This window comes from Terrapene carolina, unplaced genomic scaffold (genome assembly GCF_002925995.2).
Source record: "Terrapene carolina triunguis isolate 2854851 unplaced genomic scaffold, T_m_triunguis-2.0 Scaffold789, whole genome shotgun sequence".
Taxonomy (NCBI): domain Eukaryota; kingdom Metazoa; phylum Chordata; order Testudines; family Emydidae; genus Terrapene; species Terrapene triunguis.
In genome coordinates, this window is record NW_020665140.1 from 3,977,441 (window position 1) to 3,992,341 (window position 14,901).

Consider the following 14,901-nt stretch of genomic DNA (forward strand, 5'->3'; position numbering starts at 1 on the left):
TTTATCAACTTTTGTATTTGCCACTCTCTCCTTTAAAACTTTGTAAAATGAAGTGTACTGTCAACAATTTCATTTTAATAAGAATGAACAAAAAGACTCCATTTGAAAAGAGAAGGTGGCAGGGAAGGAGAGGGAGGTCCTTTCACTGCAGAGGAAAGGTTTACGGAGATTGGCAGCATTTCTTATTCCAAATAGATGGATAATACTGCATAACTGATAAATACTATGGTGCAGTGAAGGTCAGTTTTTAATGGTGCTCACTACAGGCCTGATCCAAAGCCCATGGAATTCAACTAACATCTCCCCATTGACCTCAATGGGCTTTGGATCAGGTGCTATAGTGTGTTACATTTTGACATCCGTGTCCTTATTGGATTTGCCAGGCACCAACAATGGTACAACTTGTCCTTGTCAGCCTTAAGCGCTCTCACATTATATACCTTCCATCACTTTATTGTTTTTGTTTTGCCAGGTGTCAACAGGTATGATGAGATGCAGGCAGTAATGTGACACCAAAGTTATAAGTTAGAGGCAAGACTTTCTGCAACAAAACACTTTCAACATTTATGCAGGCAGCCTGTGCAAGTCTAGTCTGGGTTAGAATGCAAGTGTAATGAAACTGGCATCTCTCTCTCTCTCTCTACACGTAAGTAAAGTGGCTGATATTTTCAAAAATACCAGAGTGACTTAGGAGCCTAAGCCCAGTTGAATGTTAACAGGACTTGAGCTCCTAATTGACTTCAGTGGTTTTATTTTTACCCATCAGCACCACCAACAGGCACCAACCATGTAGGCAGACAAAGAAGAATGTAGAATGTAGGGCATCAAGTAAGATTTTTGTAAGTTGGACTTTAAAGTATTTTATTCCGTACTGCACAAATCTCTACCTATGGGAAAGATAGGCCATGTCCTCTATACCTTAACTTAAAAATAATAATAAAGTAGGACATGAAAAGTGCTAGAGAAGCCATCTCTTCATCTCAAAGCACTGAACACAAAGTGGGTAAACGGAGGCACAGAGACTACAGGACTAGGACTGAGGTCTACTAAATCCCTATCCAGTGTTCTATCCACAGCAATGTGCTGCTTCCCATCAAAGCAGTGAAAAATATTACTGTTCACAGCTCCATCATGGTGCAGATTAACCAGAACTTATCAAAAAAGACATAATGAAATCTTTACCTCCATTTGAGTCTGCACGGAAGATTTGGTGCGGGGTGCGCAGGGTAGCAGAAGCAAAAAGGTTCTGCAAAACAACCAATTATTGTTTGGTACATTGAGTATTAGCCTTAGCAATCTAACTTATTAAAAACAGTTAAAGATTTAAAAGTAATGAAGAAATAAAAAAGATTTAATTCTTTAAATCTGCATGAAAGAGTCCAATAGGAATTATCTAATGATTTTCACTGCATATTTTATAAGATAGGTGATATTTTATTCATGGGTAAAAGCAAATATAACAATTAGGAATAATTAGCATTTTTGCACAGAGTGTTATCTAATAAGTTAAAATACACATACAATTCTTCATTTAAATTCTGTTCCTTTGCAGTTTTCCCCCTCTGATTTAGATCTTTTCCACTTAATGCAACTGCTGCAGAATTCCTGCATGAAGAGAATCTTGCAGCGTACTGGAGGCTCTCAACTTTGATATCTTATTTCTTCCTCTCCCTTCATTTTTCACTCATCTTCCTTTTCAATTTCCTCTTGAGCATGCCTTGTCAGCTAAACCTAGAATAAACTTTCAGGAAACTTCTGTATTTCATCTTCTTCCACTATATTTCCCTGTCATTCCAAAACGTGTGCGTGTGTGTAACGAAAGCTACTTAAAATCTAAGCTTTCTCCTGCAAATCTTATTACAATCAGTTTACAATTGCCTAAAACTACAGTATTTACTTTTATACAGGAAGACTTTGGTATAGTTTTAATACTATACATATACATTGTAGTTACTAGATTATCTTGGCGTATACTGAAGAAGTGTTATCTTTTTTTCAGTGCTCACCACTTCTCCTACAGTTCATACTGTACTTTCTATGTCATGCCAACTTCTGTTCCAAAGCAAGTATGAGGCTCAAAAACAACAAAAACCAACATTGCACAAAAACAGATACAATCTCCCCCCCTTCAGTATCACAAAATGACACCACATTGCCACAGTTCCAAGTCCCACCTCTTACCAGAATTCATATTCAGCACCCAAATTCTTCTCCATGTCATTATCAGCCTAAAATGCTATTCTGGGTCATCTGGCATTTAAATAGAAAAGTAACAACTGTCCAAGTCATATGCACTATTATTAATTGTTGTCTTTTCTGAACCATGCCAATCGCCCCATTTCTCTTTCTCCTCCTCCTCCACAACTAAGGGTCTAGAATAACCAGATTTACTAAGTAAAAACTGACATGTACTGAGAGAATATCACAGGGGAGAGTTTTGGTGGTACGTATCCAAGGGAGCATTTTGAAAGCTGAAAAAGGGGGATGAGAACAGAGGCCTTTTCCTCTCTCCCTCTGCATTTAAGTTGTCACCCTCTCACTTTCCAGATTAAAAACCATTACACCTTTACACTAACAGGCAGGATGGGAGACAACTATTTCCTTATCTGCACCCTCTAGGTTAACCTACTTTAGGATGCTGAAACCTTGACAACAATTTTCATAATTCATGGATTACTTCAGTCCTACCTCAACTGCTGTTGACAATGGCTTGGCTGCTCGCATAATGTAATTGTTTCAACATTTGGCAGAAATGACTTGCTAGACATTCCACATTCCACCTGGTCCCTATCATGCTTTCTCCAACACTGGTCAGTAACAACTTGAACCAGTCTACGTTAGCATCCAAGTCATATGCAACATTAGTTATGTCTATCAAGAGCCATTTTTAGTAACTGTGGCCTGCAATGGGTTGCTTTCCTAGTTGTTGATGGTCTTTATATGGGGGCAGGGTGGGGTGTGTGTGGAGGTAGTTTGAGGACCAAGAGGCAACACAATAGGGAAGTCAGGGTGTCAACATGCAACAATCTGATAGGATGATATTCCTAGAAGTGCATATGGACTTTGGAAGCAGCTTGCCAGTTTCATTAGCTCAGATGACCATCAGCTCCTTCTAGGATAACCAGATGTCCCGATTTTATAGGGATAGTCCCAATTTTGGGGTCTCTCTCTTATGTAGGCTCCTATTACCCCCATTGCCATCCCAATTTTTCACACTTGCTGTCTGGTCATCCTAGCTCCTTCTAATGTCCAAAACATCAACAGGTTTAAAAAATAAATAAATAAAAAAAAACCCCACAACACCACAGACACAATGATATTCTAAGTTTTCAAGGGCACAAGGTAACTATATTTATTGAACTCTTGCATTACATTGTCTGACGGCATTTGGCATATTAACACTTTCCATATATCAATACTAGTTAATCTGTAGATCTTATTAAGATGATGTAAACAAATTTTCTGGGTTTAGACATTTTTTCTGCTTTTTACCAATAAAAACTGTTTCCATTTAATATAACAGGTCTACAGTCCCAAATCCATCAGGACATTGCCCGTGCCCTCAATTTGCACCACTGAAAATTGAACACCTGTCTGGTATTTTAGTGTATATAAAATTATAAAATTTTAGTATTTTATATGTTAGGGTAAGTTGTGTTTTGGCAAATTTTAACGTAAAACCAGAAACCATTATAACCCATACCAAGATAAATTTTGTCTCTCTTAAAACATATTGTCAATGCCATTATTAAAAAAAAATTAATTTGCTACAATAAGGTAAAACAACTAAACACAATGATCAACAGTACAAATAGCCAGAAAAGGCTAAATAGTAAACATATTTTTAAAAGCTCCCCAATAAATTCTACAAGCTGTCACAGCAGATAATGTAAATTCAGAGCAGGCTGTAAATTCAAGCCTTTATCGGAGGAGTAACCCAATACCGCATGCTTTATAAGATGAGGGAGAAGAAGAGAACCATAGTTAATATCTTTGTTCATTAAGTTAAACGAACCTTAGTTGGTATATTTAAACAGGAACAGTCTCAGCCATAAGGGATCCCCACCACCACACACCACACACACACACACACACACACACACACACACACGGTATTTTCAGAGATAGCACTCTGAGAATAAAGACTCTGCACCTATAACTAGTCATTTGAAAGCATACATAGTATCAACAATTGACGTTAGACATTTGTTAAAAAGCCATTTGAAATAGGATGCTTATTTGTTCAGCTGTATACAGTACGAAGACCCTGAAGTAATTTAAGCAGCCACTAAGACACTAAAAGCAGTCACTTAAGTCTTTTGAGTAAATCATACTCTGTCAGCTATGGGCCTGATCCAAAGCCTACTGGACTCAAAGGACAGACTCCTGTGATTTCAGTAGGCTTTGGATCAGGCCCTACGTGACTGCAAAGAAACTCACTTCAGAAAGCAGTGACACCTAATGGCAAATATGTCCTTAGAAGACAACAACAAGCCATAATCTATGCACAGAAGATTTTCCCTTCTATGAGTAGTGTAATTAGCATTAAAAATACATTGTAGGGACCCAAAAGGGCGTAACAGTGCTAAGCTCTTGGAAGAGAATTTCAACAATAATGCATATAAAGACATTAAGTATGTAGTGTACAATATATTTTGGAGACTCTCATATATTAATAAAACATACTAGCTGCTAAACATATGCTATGCTGTGTACTTGATGACTTCATAGCATTGTAAAAAAAAGCTACCCTGGCAAATTATAGTGAAGTGTAGAACAGAAAACTGAAGGCCTTTTTGGTCTATTGAAATACTCATTTTTTCCTATTATCATGTGCTTGTTTATTTCCCGTACCATACAAAACAGATTTCCACAAATATGAAATATTTGTGGGACTACAATATTAATGAGTTATTGATGTGCAATACATCATTGTTAGCAAGGGCCATATTAATCACAAGATCAGCACGGTATTTATTTAATAATATACTACATAGGTGCAGAAACATGGGCATAGCAAGCAATAAAAAGTAAAGGTTTGTATGCAAAATGCTAGGACTTATGCTGATATACTGTATCAGTGAGAAATGTCTGAGCTTATTATGAAGTATATAAAACAAGTTCTATACTAAAAAGATTTGAACAAAACTTTACTTATAAGGCACACCCATCAAGGGAGCTGATCAGATTCTTATACTGGCACAGATCTCCAAAGTATAAAAGTTCCTTGGAGTGGTACGACACAGACTTAATATCAAGCAAATCCTGAGATGCTAATGTGTATACTTCCATACTAGTTTTTTCACTTTTCCTGCATAATTTTTTTGGGGGTGCGGGTGGTATTTGAAGGATGTCACAAGATCTTAACAGAAAAAAACATGCCTCCACTGAATATACAAGTTGTTCCTCTATTATTAAAAGTGTATATTGAATTAGTGTCTACACACCTTAACAAGGTTGGGACCCCACTGTGCACTTGACCACCATCTAGTACAGGATCATCCCTGCTGCAAAAGAGCTTGCTGTCTAAAAGTTTTGGTGCATTATTGTTTTTATAAAATTCTGTTATTTAAAAAAAACTGCAAGACACAAATTTGTGTTTTGAACTTTCCAGTTGATATGGAAAAAGTTAGGAGCAGCATGCTATTGGGTATTATTGGGTGGCGAGAGATACAATATATAGTAACCTTAACTTCATTTGCATACTGCAATCTTACTGGTTAAAGTAGTGCTACAGTTGTACTGCATTATTCTTTAAAGTGATTGTAATGACATTTTACACCTGCGCGCTTATACGATAAAGATTTTCTTTGCTACCGGACCCAGACAGCTTTGCTTCATCTGATACAGGCATGTGTTTGTGTATTTATGCATTACATAAACACATGTACATGGTGTATGTGCACAGTAATATCTCTAAGATAAAGGAGTGAGCACTTATTACAAAATATAAGACCCTTGGCAGAAGATATGAACCATACACAAATCTTGCAGTAGACTAGAAATGCCACCTAATCCCTGCTTAATTAAAGGCACCGTTCTAAACTCCTGTTGTGTTTAGGGAGTAAAGAGTGTGGGACGACTGATGTATGAAGAAAATAGCAGGCAGCGTGGCTAATCTCAAAGACTTCAGAGCTTTCGAGCTACATAAATCAGAGCCACTTTTTGAATAGCCTCATAAAACACAGTATCATTGCCATTCTGCTCACAGCTTTCGAGTTCTTCCTACAGCATACAGATCATTAGGAAACTTCTAAGCAATCAAGTAATGCGAGTCTGAGGAAATTACTCAATCAATGCACAGGCTCAGAGAAGCAACATAACACAGAACTGCATAATTCTGACATGTCATATCCCCCTCTTTTTATATAGGGGTAAGGATAATTACAGTGGAGGTGATCCATTTCAACATTTTCATAAGCATGCTTAATGCAGGCTTTCTGAACTGCCAACTCCTATTTATAATACTTAGCCAACAGAAACATTAACTATGGGCAGCCCTATCACTATTCAGAGGAACATATTTTGGAAAAATAGACTGATTTGCCCTAAAAATTAACAGAAAATACAACTAGAATAATTAAAAGGGTGTTCGTTTGGAAGAGAAAAATGAATCAGTATTCCATAACACAAAAAACTCCCCACACCATCCCCAACATATTAATCACAGCTGCTAATTCTAGGTAGCCATTCGTGTTGTGGTAGTCTACTGAGCTGTCTGATAGGATAGTTACACATTCAGAAATACAATCTTTTTATGGTAAATATATCAAATACTCAACATGCAGTCAAGTGAGGCAGTTAGTGCACTATAATGAATATATACCATCATAAAGGAATACATGTGCAAAGGATTAGGATGTTAGTTCTATTTCTTTTCAAGATTCTCCCCCTCCCCGCCCAACCTCCCCTATACATGGGCTCTCTATATTAGAAATATTTTCCACTTGAACATGTGGAAAATGTTAACATTGTAGAATTATGAAAATAGCTTATTCTTATTTTGCTCATTGCCTGAGGGCATCTGTATTACATATCTGTGTTACTTTTACTCCAGAATTTAAACATTTCCTTTTCTTCTTTGGCTTTGAAAATCCCATCCACAAGTATTAGAATAATTTGTTGATTGATTCTCTCCCCCATCCTTTATTGTTATTTAAAATATTAAAACTAAAAACCATGCCATCTTAAATTGACAATGGCTTTTCATTATTCTTGCTCAAATGCATTATCTGTAACTTAATATTACCTATACATGGAAACAATCAAATTAGGGTTTCATAAAACCTAGAATACAAAATTTAAGGGTCATTTTGGATATTATTATGGTTTTCACCTCTGAGTTCTACAGGATTGCCTGTTTTAATTGCTGACCTATTAGACATTCAAGTATCTGTAATTGCAGGTCATTTATTTTCAATTTTAAATTATAAAACGATTTAGAGCTATGTGTAACAATTATAAATTTGCCAGTATCATGGCAACATAAAGCAGTCTATAAAAAGAGCTAATCCCCTTGTCAAATGTACTAATTGTCTTTCAAGTCAAATTAATTGTGTGAGAAGCAACCACTTTGGTCCCCCGCCTCCCTCCACCCAGAGGATTTACTGTGTTGATGCATCTACCAACCAATGGCACTTTAAAGAAAGAGGGGAGCAGTAAATACTTGTGTCCTATATACCAGATAAAATAAATAAGTTTAAACAATAACAAATAGAAACAACAATTACCAGTGCAAAGAGAAGAAAGGAGATATTTTCCTCTGTCGGTACTATACCCAACAGCTACAGTACATGCAACTGATCATTTAATAAAAAGGACTGGATATAGTGCATTCACTTTTCCCACATCAGGTAGATGATTGTTACACGGTAAAGATGTCACCCCAAACCCTAAGATGTGGTCAATGAGTGATAAGCCCCTAAAAATCAAAAGCACTAGGCAGTGTGACTAATAGTTTACAACTGCAAAGAAATTAATAAGCCATGCTCTCTTTAAAAGGAGGGCATATTGCTCTGCCTCAGGAGAAGACTGGAGGTTCCAGTCAAGGCTAGCTATTAGGATTGACCCCTGTAAAGTTCTGTACCCATGGGAATTGATAGCCGGTGGGCGGCTGGCGATCTTAAATGAAGAGTTGGACAGCTGCCCCAACGCTGGTGTCACTTTCAAAGCTGCAAGTGGAGGGATGGAATGCTAAATTCGGATCTTACTTTCCCTGCTACACACACTGCTGCTATAAATGATAGGCACAGACAGACATGTTTACAAAGGCAACCTCAGAGAGCGGGCGAGCCCCCTGGATCTAAGGGGCCTGGCACTGGAAGCCAAGAAGGGATCCGAGGCAGAGCACTAGCTGCATTTGCACACCCAGGCTCCCGCACGGCGGACACCTGAGAACAAGCTCCCCCCGACCCCAGCAGGGGGATTGGGCTTTTTATTTTATTGCCCGCCTTGCAGTCAGGCATCCACATTTGTATGCTCTTGTTCCTCCTGTCTGTTTGGGTTTGCAGATCATTCAGCGATGGGGGGGGGGGGGGGAGAGATCTCCCCTCCAGGCAAATCCCCCCCGGGGAAAGCAGGGGAACCCGCGCTGTCCCCTGGCGGGGAGAATAAAATGCCCTTTAACAATAGGCACCTATTTCTAAGGGGCGTGCGCGCAGAGGAGAGGCTGGGAGGGAGGGACTGTTCCCCGGCAGGCCGGGCTGCCACATGGAGGGGGATCCAGCTGTCTCTCGTTCCCTATGCCCCTCTCTGTCTGGATAGAAATGTGGGTTACAGCTTGAGCTTGCTGCGGACAGCGCTGTGAATAATAATCATACACACACAGCGCCTCCCTCCCTCCAGCTCTCCGACTCCCCGTGTGGCCATCATGCTGCCAATAGGTGGGGCCACAAGCAGCTCCAGGGCAGGCTCCTTAACCCCTTCCAGGGTGGCAGCAGCAGCAACCCCTAGTCCCCCTAACTCCGCCACAGCGCTGGCCGAGGGGACGCCCCCACCCGCCTCTGCTGCCCTCTCTGTGAAGACCGGGCCGGGGGAAGAGTGAGAATCCCGGATCGGGGACGGAGCAGAGGGAGGTGCGTCTGGACCCCGAGTCCCGGTCTGCACAGCAGCTGGCTCCGAATCCTTCCGGGAGCGGGTTTACGCGGCCCCGGCTTGCTGCTGCGCCGCCCCCTCCAGCTGGGATAGCAGCGGCGCCGCTTACCCTGGAGGGAAGGAAGGGTTAGCGGGGGGGCTAAACGGGACATCTTCCCCTTGCACACAGAGCTGCTTTGCGAAACCCAACAGCTCACGTTGCCAAACCACCTGTTCCGCCGCGGCGGCGAGGGGTGGCTGTGGTTATTAGACACCATCTGGGGGATACTTTCGGGTTCCCAGATAGGGCAAATTAGTGAGTCGCGGGGAAAGGGGGTGGGGGGGAAGATTCGTGCTAAGGGCAAATACAGGGGGTGTGTGAACTCTCCCGCTACCCCCCCAAAAAAACCCCTCCAAGCCACTAGATACGAAACCCAAGATTTAAACACACATCATCCATCAAGAACCGTTAATAAAGAGCAACTGTAAAAAAAAGGGGGGGGTGGAGGGGGGAGAAAAGCAAAGATCTTTATGGGAAGCAATGATACGGAGGGGGAAAGGGAGAGCAGGAAAGAAGATGGCAAGAAGGAAAAGGGACTGCAAAGAGCGCGAATGAGAGAGAGACGTTGCAAAGGCGAGCTCGAAAAGTAACCAGCAGATGCAGTAACCCCCTTACCTATATGTATGATTGAATCTGCAATCGCCGCTTCCCAGGTTCGAGTCCACCAGACGGACACAACCAAGATGAGGGAGAAAACTTCCATGTCCTCCTGGGGTTTAGTTTTTTTTGTTTTTTAAAAGAGCGTCAGATCTCTTCTTACAAGGAGGATAATGAAGGACAGCGCAGCAAGCCCAAGAGTTGGAGATGCCGGAACACTGTTTAAATCCCGATTGCCTGTGTACAGTAGCTGATGGCTCGGGGGAGAGCCCAGGGTTTGGGGCGCCCCTCTCCTTTACAAGAGCCCCGCGTTACTTCGGGGGGCTTCTGGGCATAGCGACCACAGCTGCTGTTAGTTCGGGCAGCGAATCCATCCAGCCCGATTGCTTCTCTGGGCAGCAGGCGCCTCTTCGTCAGACCATCTCCATCCTTCCGCAGGGTCCAGGGATCGGCTCAGTCCCGGCGCCTGCACAACAACTTCCAACCCACCACACACACACACCGCGCGCGCGCGCACACACACACACACACACACACACACACAAAACCCTCTTGGCCCGAGAGCCCCAAACCCCGGGAGCCCGCAGCAAATAACTCGCCTTCAGTAAGGAAGGAGGCGGAGCGGGGAATCAAGTAAATAGGAGATCCCGGTTCTAGAAGCCAGATTCCTGCAGGAAAAGCCCCCCCTAGGCCAAAAAACAAAGTGAACTTCAAGGTAATGCAGATAGTAATGCAGAGATTTTCCCCCACCCCCTGCTTAGAAATTGCTTCCCACAACTGGTGGAGAAATCTGCAAATCAAGCCCAGCGTGCTGTCTGTGTCGCGCAAGGTAGTGGTTGGACAGGGCAGGAGACAGAGAAGCAGTGCCTGGAGCAAAGCAGAGGGAAGCAGCTGATGGTCCGCAGGATGCTTTAGAGCTTGCTTTGCTGGTGGGATGCAGAGAGAGCTGGCAGCTCCAGCACGTTGCCTAGAAATGGATCACCTAGGAGGAGAAGAGCGAGCGAGCGATAGTGTTATCAGCTAGAGAGACAGAGAAAAAGCGAGGGGGGCTCCCCTCTAATAACCACCTCCTCCCCCTATCTGCAATACAAGGGAGAAGCAAAATAGAGCTCTCATCTTCCTTGAAATCTTCAGCTGGGACGGAGTAAAAGACAAGCAGGAGTGCATGCAGCCTAAAAATGCACTAGAGGAGGGGAAAAGACCTTTTTTGAAATGTAATGCTCAGCTTAAAAAAAAAAAATCCACCCCATTTGTTTAACCTTGTAACTCCACCGCAGGTATCAAGTTCAAAGCTAGATGGACACTTCTGCTTTTCCAGTCTTTGACAACTGAATCAGGGACATTGCTTGAAGGGAAGGGAAAAATAATCAGGGTCACCTGGTCGCAGAGGAATAAAAAAAGACCTAGAAAGCTATTTATATGATTTTAATTATCTACAATTTTGATTGAATAGTCACAATTATTTTAAAACTGAATTGCCCCCTCCCCCGCAAATCAGAGCCAATGTAAAAGCCATGGGAACTTGCACTTGCATAGCACTTTTCATTCTCAAGGCACTGTAAAATCCTTAACTGTTTAATCCTCACTCACCCTTTGACATCAGTATGTATATTATCCCCATTTCACCGTTGGAAAACAATGGCAGAGAGAGATCAAAACTTCTCCTGTGGGCATATTATTCCCAGGTGCCCACTTCAGGGTTTCTTGCACTTTCCTCTGAATCGTGCTTACTGTCTCCTGTTGGAGACAGGACAGTTGACTAGATGGAGAATTGCTCTGATCCAGGAGGATAAATTTTATGTTCAGCATGAGCAATTTATAGTACACAATGTGGAACCTGTGTGTAAACTTCACTCCCACGTACAGCATAGCTCTATAAACACCCCTTCTGTGTCATTTCCAGACCTCTCCTTAGCAGAGACTTTTATAACAGATTGATATGTTTGGCAGAAGCTAACTGAAGATCACCAAATTTACTCCATGTGTGACCTATTCAGTTCTCTAATGGAGACTAGTTACCACTTTAAATTATGAGCTGCACCCCTATAGGCTTACTTATAAAAAGTAATCAAGGATTTAGGACAGGAAATAAAAAGTTCTTGACAAAAAAAACGCCAAAGCATTAGAGCATCTGCTAAGGAGTGAGATCATTTAAAATATGCAAGCAACTTTAGCTTTGCTTAGATCCATACTTCCCCAGATGGTGATATTCAGACGATTTAGGGCGGATCCAAAGTGTATTGAAGTCAATGGCATTCGTTCCATAGACTTAAATGGGCTTTGGATAGGGCCCTTAGAGTATGACAATCATAAGTCAGTTTAAATTCTGAGATTCAAATACAAGTAGAAAATATGGAACTGAAAGAGGAAGAAGTTACTCAGCAAAAGTGAGCAAACTATCTCACAGAATACCATTTGTATGTTACATGCACTCCAAGCCCAGGATAGAATTCATCAGATAGACCTGCTTTGTCAACAATAGCAAAAAAGCTTTTTATTGTATATAGCAGGTGTCACACAGCATATGCTAATGTATTGGGCATTGACTTTAACTAGTAATAATTCAGAGAAACTTTAGAAGCTACTTTACTCATTACTACTTCTCCACAAAAGAACAAAGTTCATAAGAAATGTTAATTTGCTTCAGATGGGGGTACATATAAGAGCAGTACTCTAATTATGTACTGTGCACAGTAGGCAGAATAAGAAATGTAATGAAAATCTTTGGAAAAATTCATTTTAATTAGTACTTTAGGTAATGTTAAGAACTCTGGTGCCTTATCTAAAAGTCAGCTGTCCTCACTGACTGTTTAAAACATCTAGTAAATCTATCCTAGATTAACCACAGTAAGGGCAAGTTCCATTCCAGGTTGTGATCCCAACTTAGTAGGGCAGGAGGCATAGCTGAAAGATTGTAGATCAACGACTCATTAGATTCTTGGCAGTATGACTCATTTTATAAAATTGTAATAAGAGAGTAATAAAGTTAATTTTTGAATGCTGATGTGAGAAAGTCACATGGCACACTTCCTGAAAATTTGGGAGGAGGAAATCGTAGGTTAACTTTATTTGAATTAGCTTTTGAAAGAGCTTTAGTCAATTAAAAAAACAATTATTGAATTAAAATGCATCCCTGTAAAGCATAAGAATCAGTGCTAAACCTTTTTGAACTAAAAAACACCATTACCTACATATGTAGATTGAAATATACTGTACTGGAGGATTTTTTACTATAAAATATTTGTCAGACATTACATAGTGTACATACTTTCCATAAATTCTTGGTATAAGTTTTCAGTTCATTTTGAAGTCAGAGACTCATCCTGTGACAATGTAATTTTGAAAAGACTACTGGATTTTAAGTACAAATTGTTTAAATAAATGCAATCATTGTTTTATGGATGCTGGTGCAGTAATGTGAAAATTGCTCATTGCAATGTTATTAATTTGCTTCAGTTCAGACTCAATAAGGGTCTAATCCAAGCCCAGCAAAGTCAATGGGTGTCTATTGAGTTGACTTTGAACCAGGCGTATAAAGATACACCCTGTGTGGCTGAAGCATACTGTTTCTACATTGGACTATTTGCCTCTATATTTCCCATTGTTGCTACTACCACGGCTGCTCCATTGCTACCATCGATGGTCTATGCTAGTGCTCCCACCAATGACAGCATTAAAACAAACCCACCTGTCCTGCTCAGCAAGGATCTAGATAGACCACACAACAGTTAATACGCTGGCAGCTACCAATGGCCTGGTTACTCTAGTGTCCCAAGTATTGCTACTGTTGGTGGAACAAAGATAGGAATGTTTTGTCAAATCTAATGTAGATAAGACAGAGGCAAACTCCATCAATTTTTTCCAACTCTCTCCTCTAAGCCAGCGAGTGACTTGCTTCTGCTTTATTTAATATACAAGCAGTATATTTCAAAAATCTAGAGCTCTCATCTGGTCAATTGCTCCACGCATCTGGACCTTTGTGCCTGCATGAAAACCCACTGAAGTCAGTGGGATCTCATGCAGGAACAAGGGTCTAACCATGCAGAATACTTAGACAATCAGGATCTAATTGACGATCACATGCACACTGTTTGGTCTAATATTTGCTTAATTCTGAGCTCTACCAGTTTCTGTAGTGACTGAAGAACTAAACATAGCACCAAACCAATCATTTATAACCCTCTATTGGCTCATGTTAGAAGGTAATTAGAATACTGGAACATTATAATGAAAGTTCTGAATTACATAGTAAACATTAACATTTGCATAAACGAAGACTAATTTAAATGTTATTTCTGCAGTAGATTTTATATTTCATAGTGTTTGTTAATGTACTGCACACAACTAGAACATAGGATTTATCCATCATAGATTAGTCCATCTGCTCTTACATCCAGCTTCTGGCAGTGTCCAATACATAATGCTTCAGAGGAAGGCAAAAACATAATGCACCTAGCCAACTGAGCAATGCTATACTCAGCGGGAGAGGGAGGGAATATTCCTTCCTGACCTGAACAAGACATCAGCTTGATATTCAGTTAGCCTTTTTTATCATAGCTTGCATAGTTACAAATCTTAACCATCATGAAGTTATCCTTTAAAAAAAAAAAAAAAAAAAAGACCATGTTTAATTCAATTCAGTTACCTTCTGTGGCAATGAATTCCAACATTCCCCTGGCTATGAAAAACAACATTTCCTTTACACCAAAATTCAGCCCTTTCTTTCAAAGAGTGGCTCAATAGTCGCATTATGGGGCAGGATTAATAAAATCTGATCAGTCCTGAAAGGGAACCATCAATCACACATGTATAACAGGCATATCCAAATGCTTATTGATGCCATCTGAACATGGGATAGTTGCCAGAAGGACCCATCAACAATTGTTAAAGATTAGCTTCTATTTCTAGACTTTTTATATAATTTGTTTTAGTTTTTCACTAGAGCCTCTTCTTTTTGGACTCCTTGAAAATCTTTTAAATGGATATACCTGACAGGGAAAATTAACAGTAATTTTGTGTGTGTTCATATTTCTTTGACTACACAGGAAAATGGGCTTGCTTTCATATTCATCCAACATTGTAACATGATTTGTCACAATATAGTAATATTATGGATAAAGCCACAATCTCTTAACATTTGCAACATTACATGCCTCACAAACTAAAGTAAC

At 40.4% G+C, this 14,901-nt stretch overlaps 1 protein-coding gene across 1 annotated transcript in view; it reads right to left on the reverse strand.

Annotated features, from left to right (window-relative positions):
- GRID2 (glutamate ionotropic receptor delta type subunit 2) overlaps positions 1-9,836 on the reverse strand; it is a 1,014,260-nt gene extending 1,004,424 nt beyond the window's left edge. The window contains exon 1 of the mRNA XM_024197621.2: positions 9,749-9,836. Within this exon, the coding sequence (XP_024053389.2) occupies positions 9,749-9,836 (88 nt within the window). The remainder of the gene's footprint in view (positions 1-9,748) is intronic.
- Positions 9,837-14,901: the final 5,065 nt, after the last annotated feature.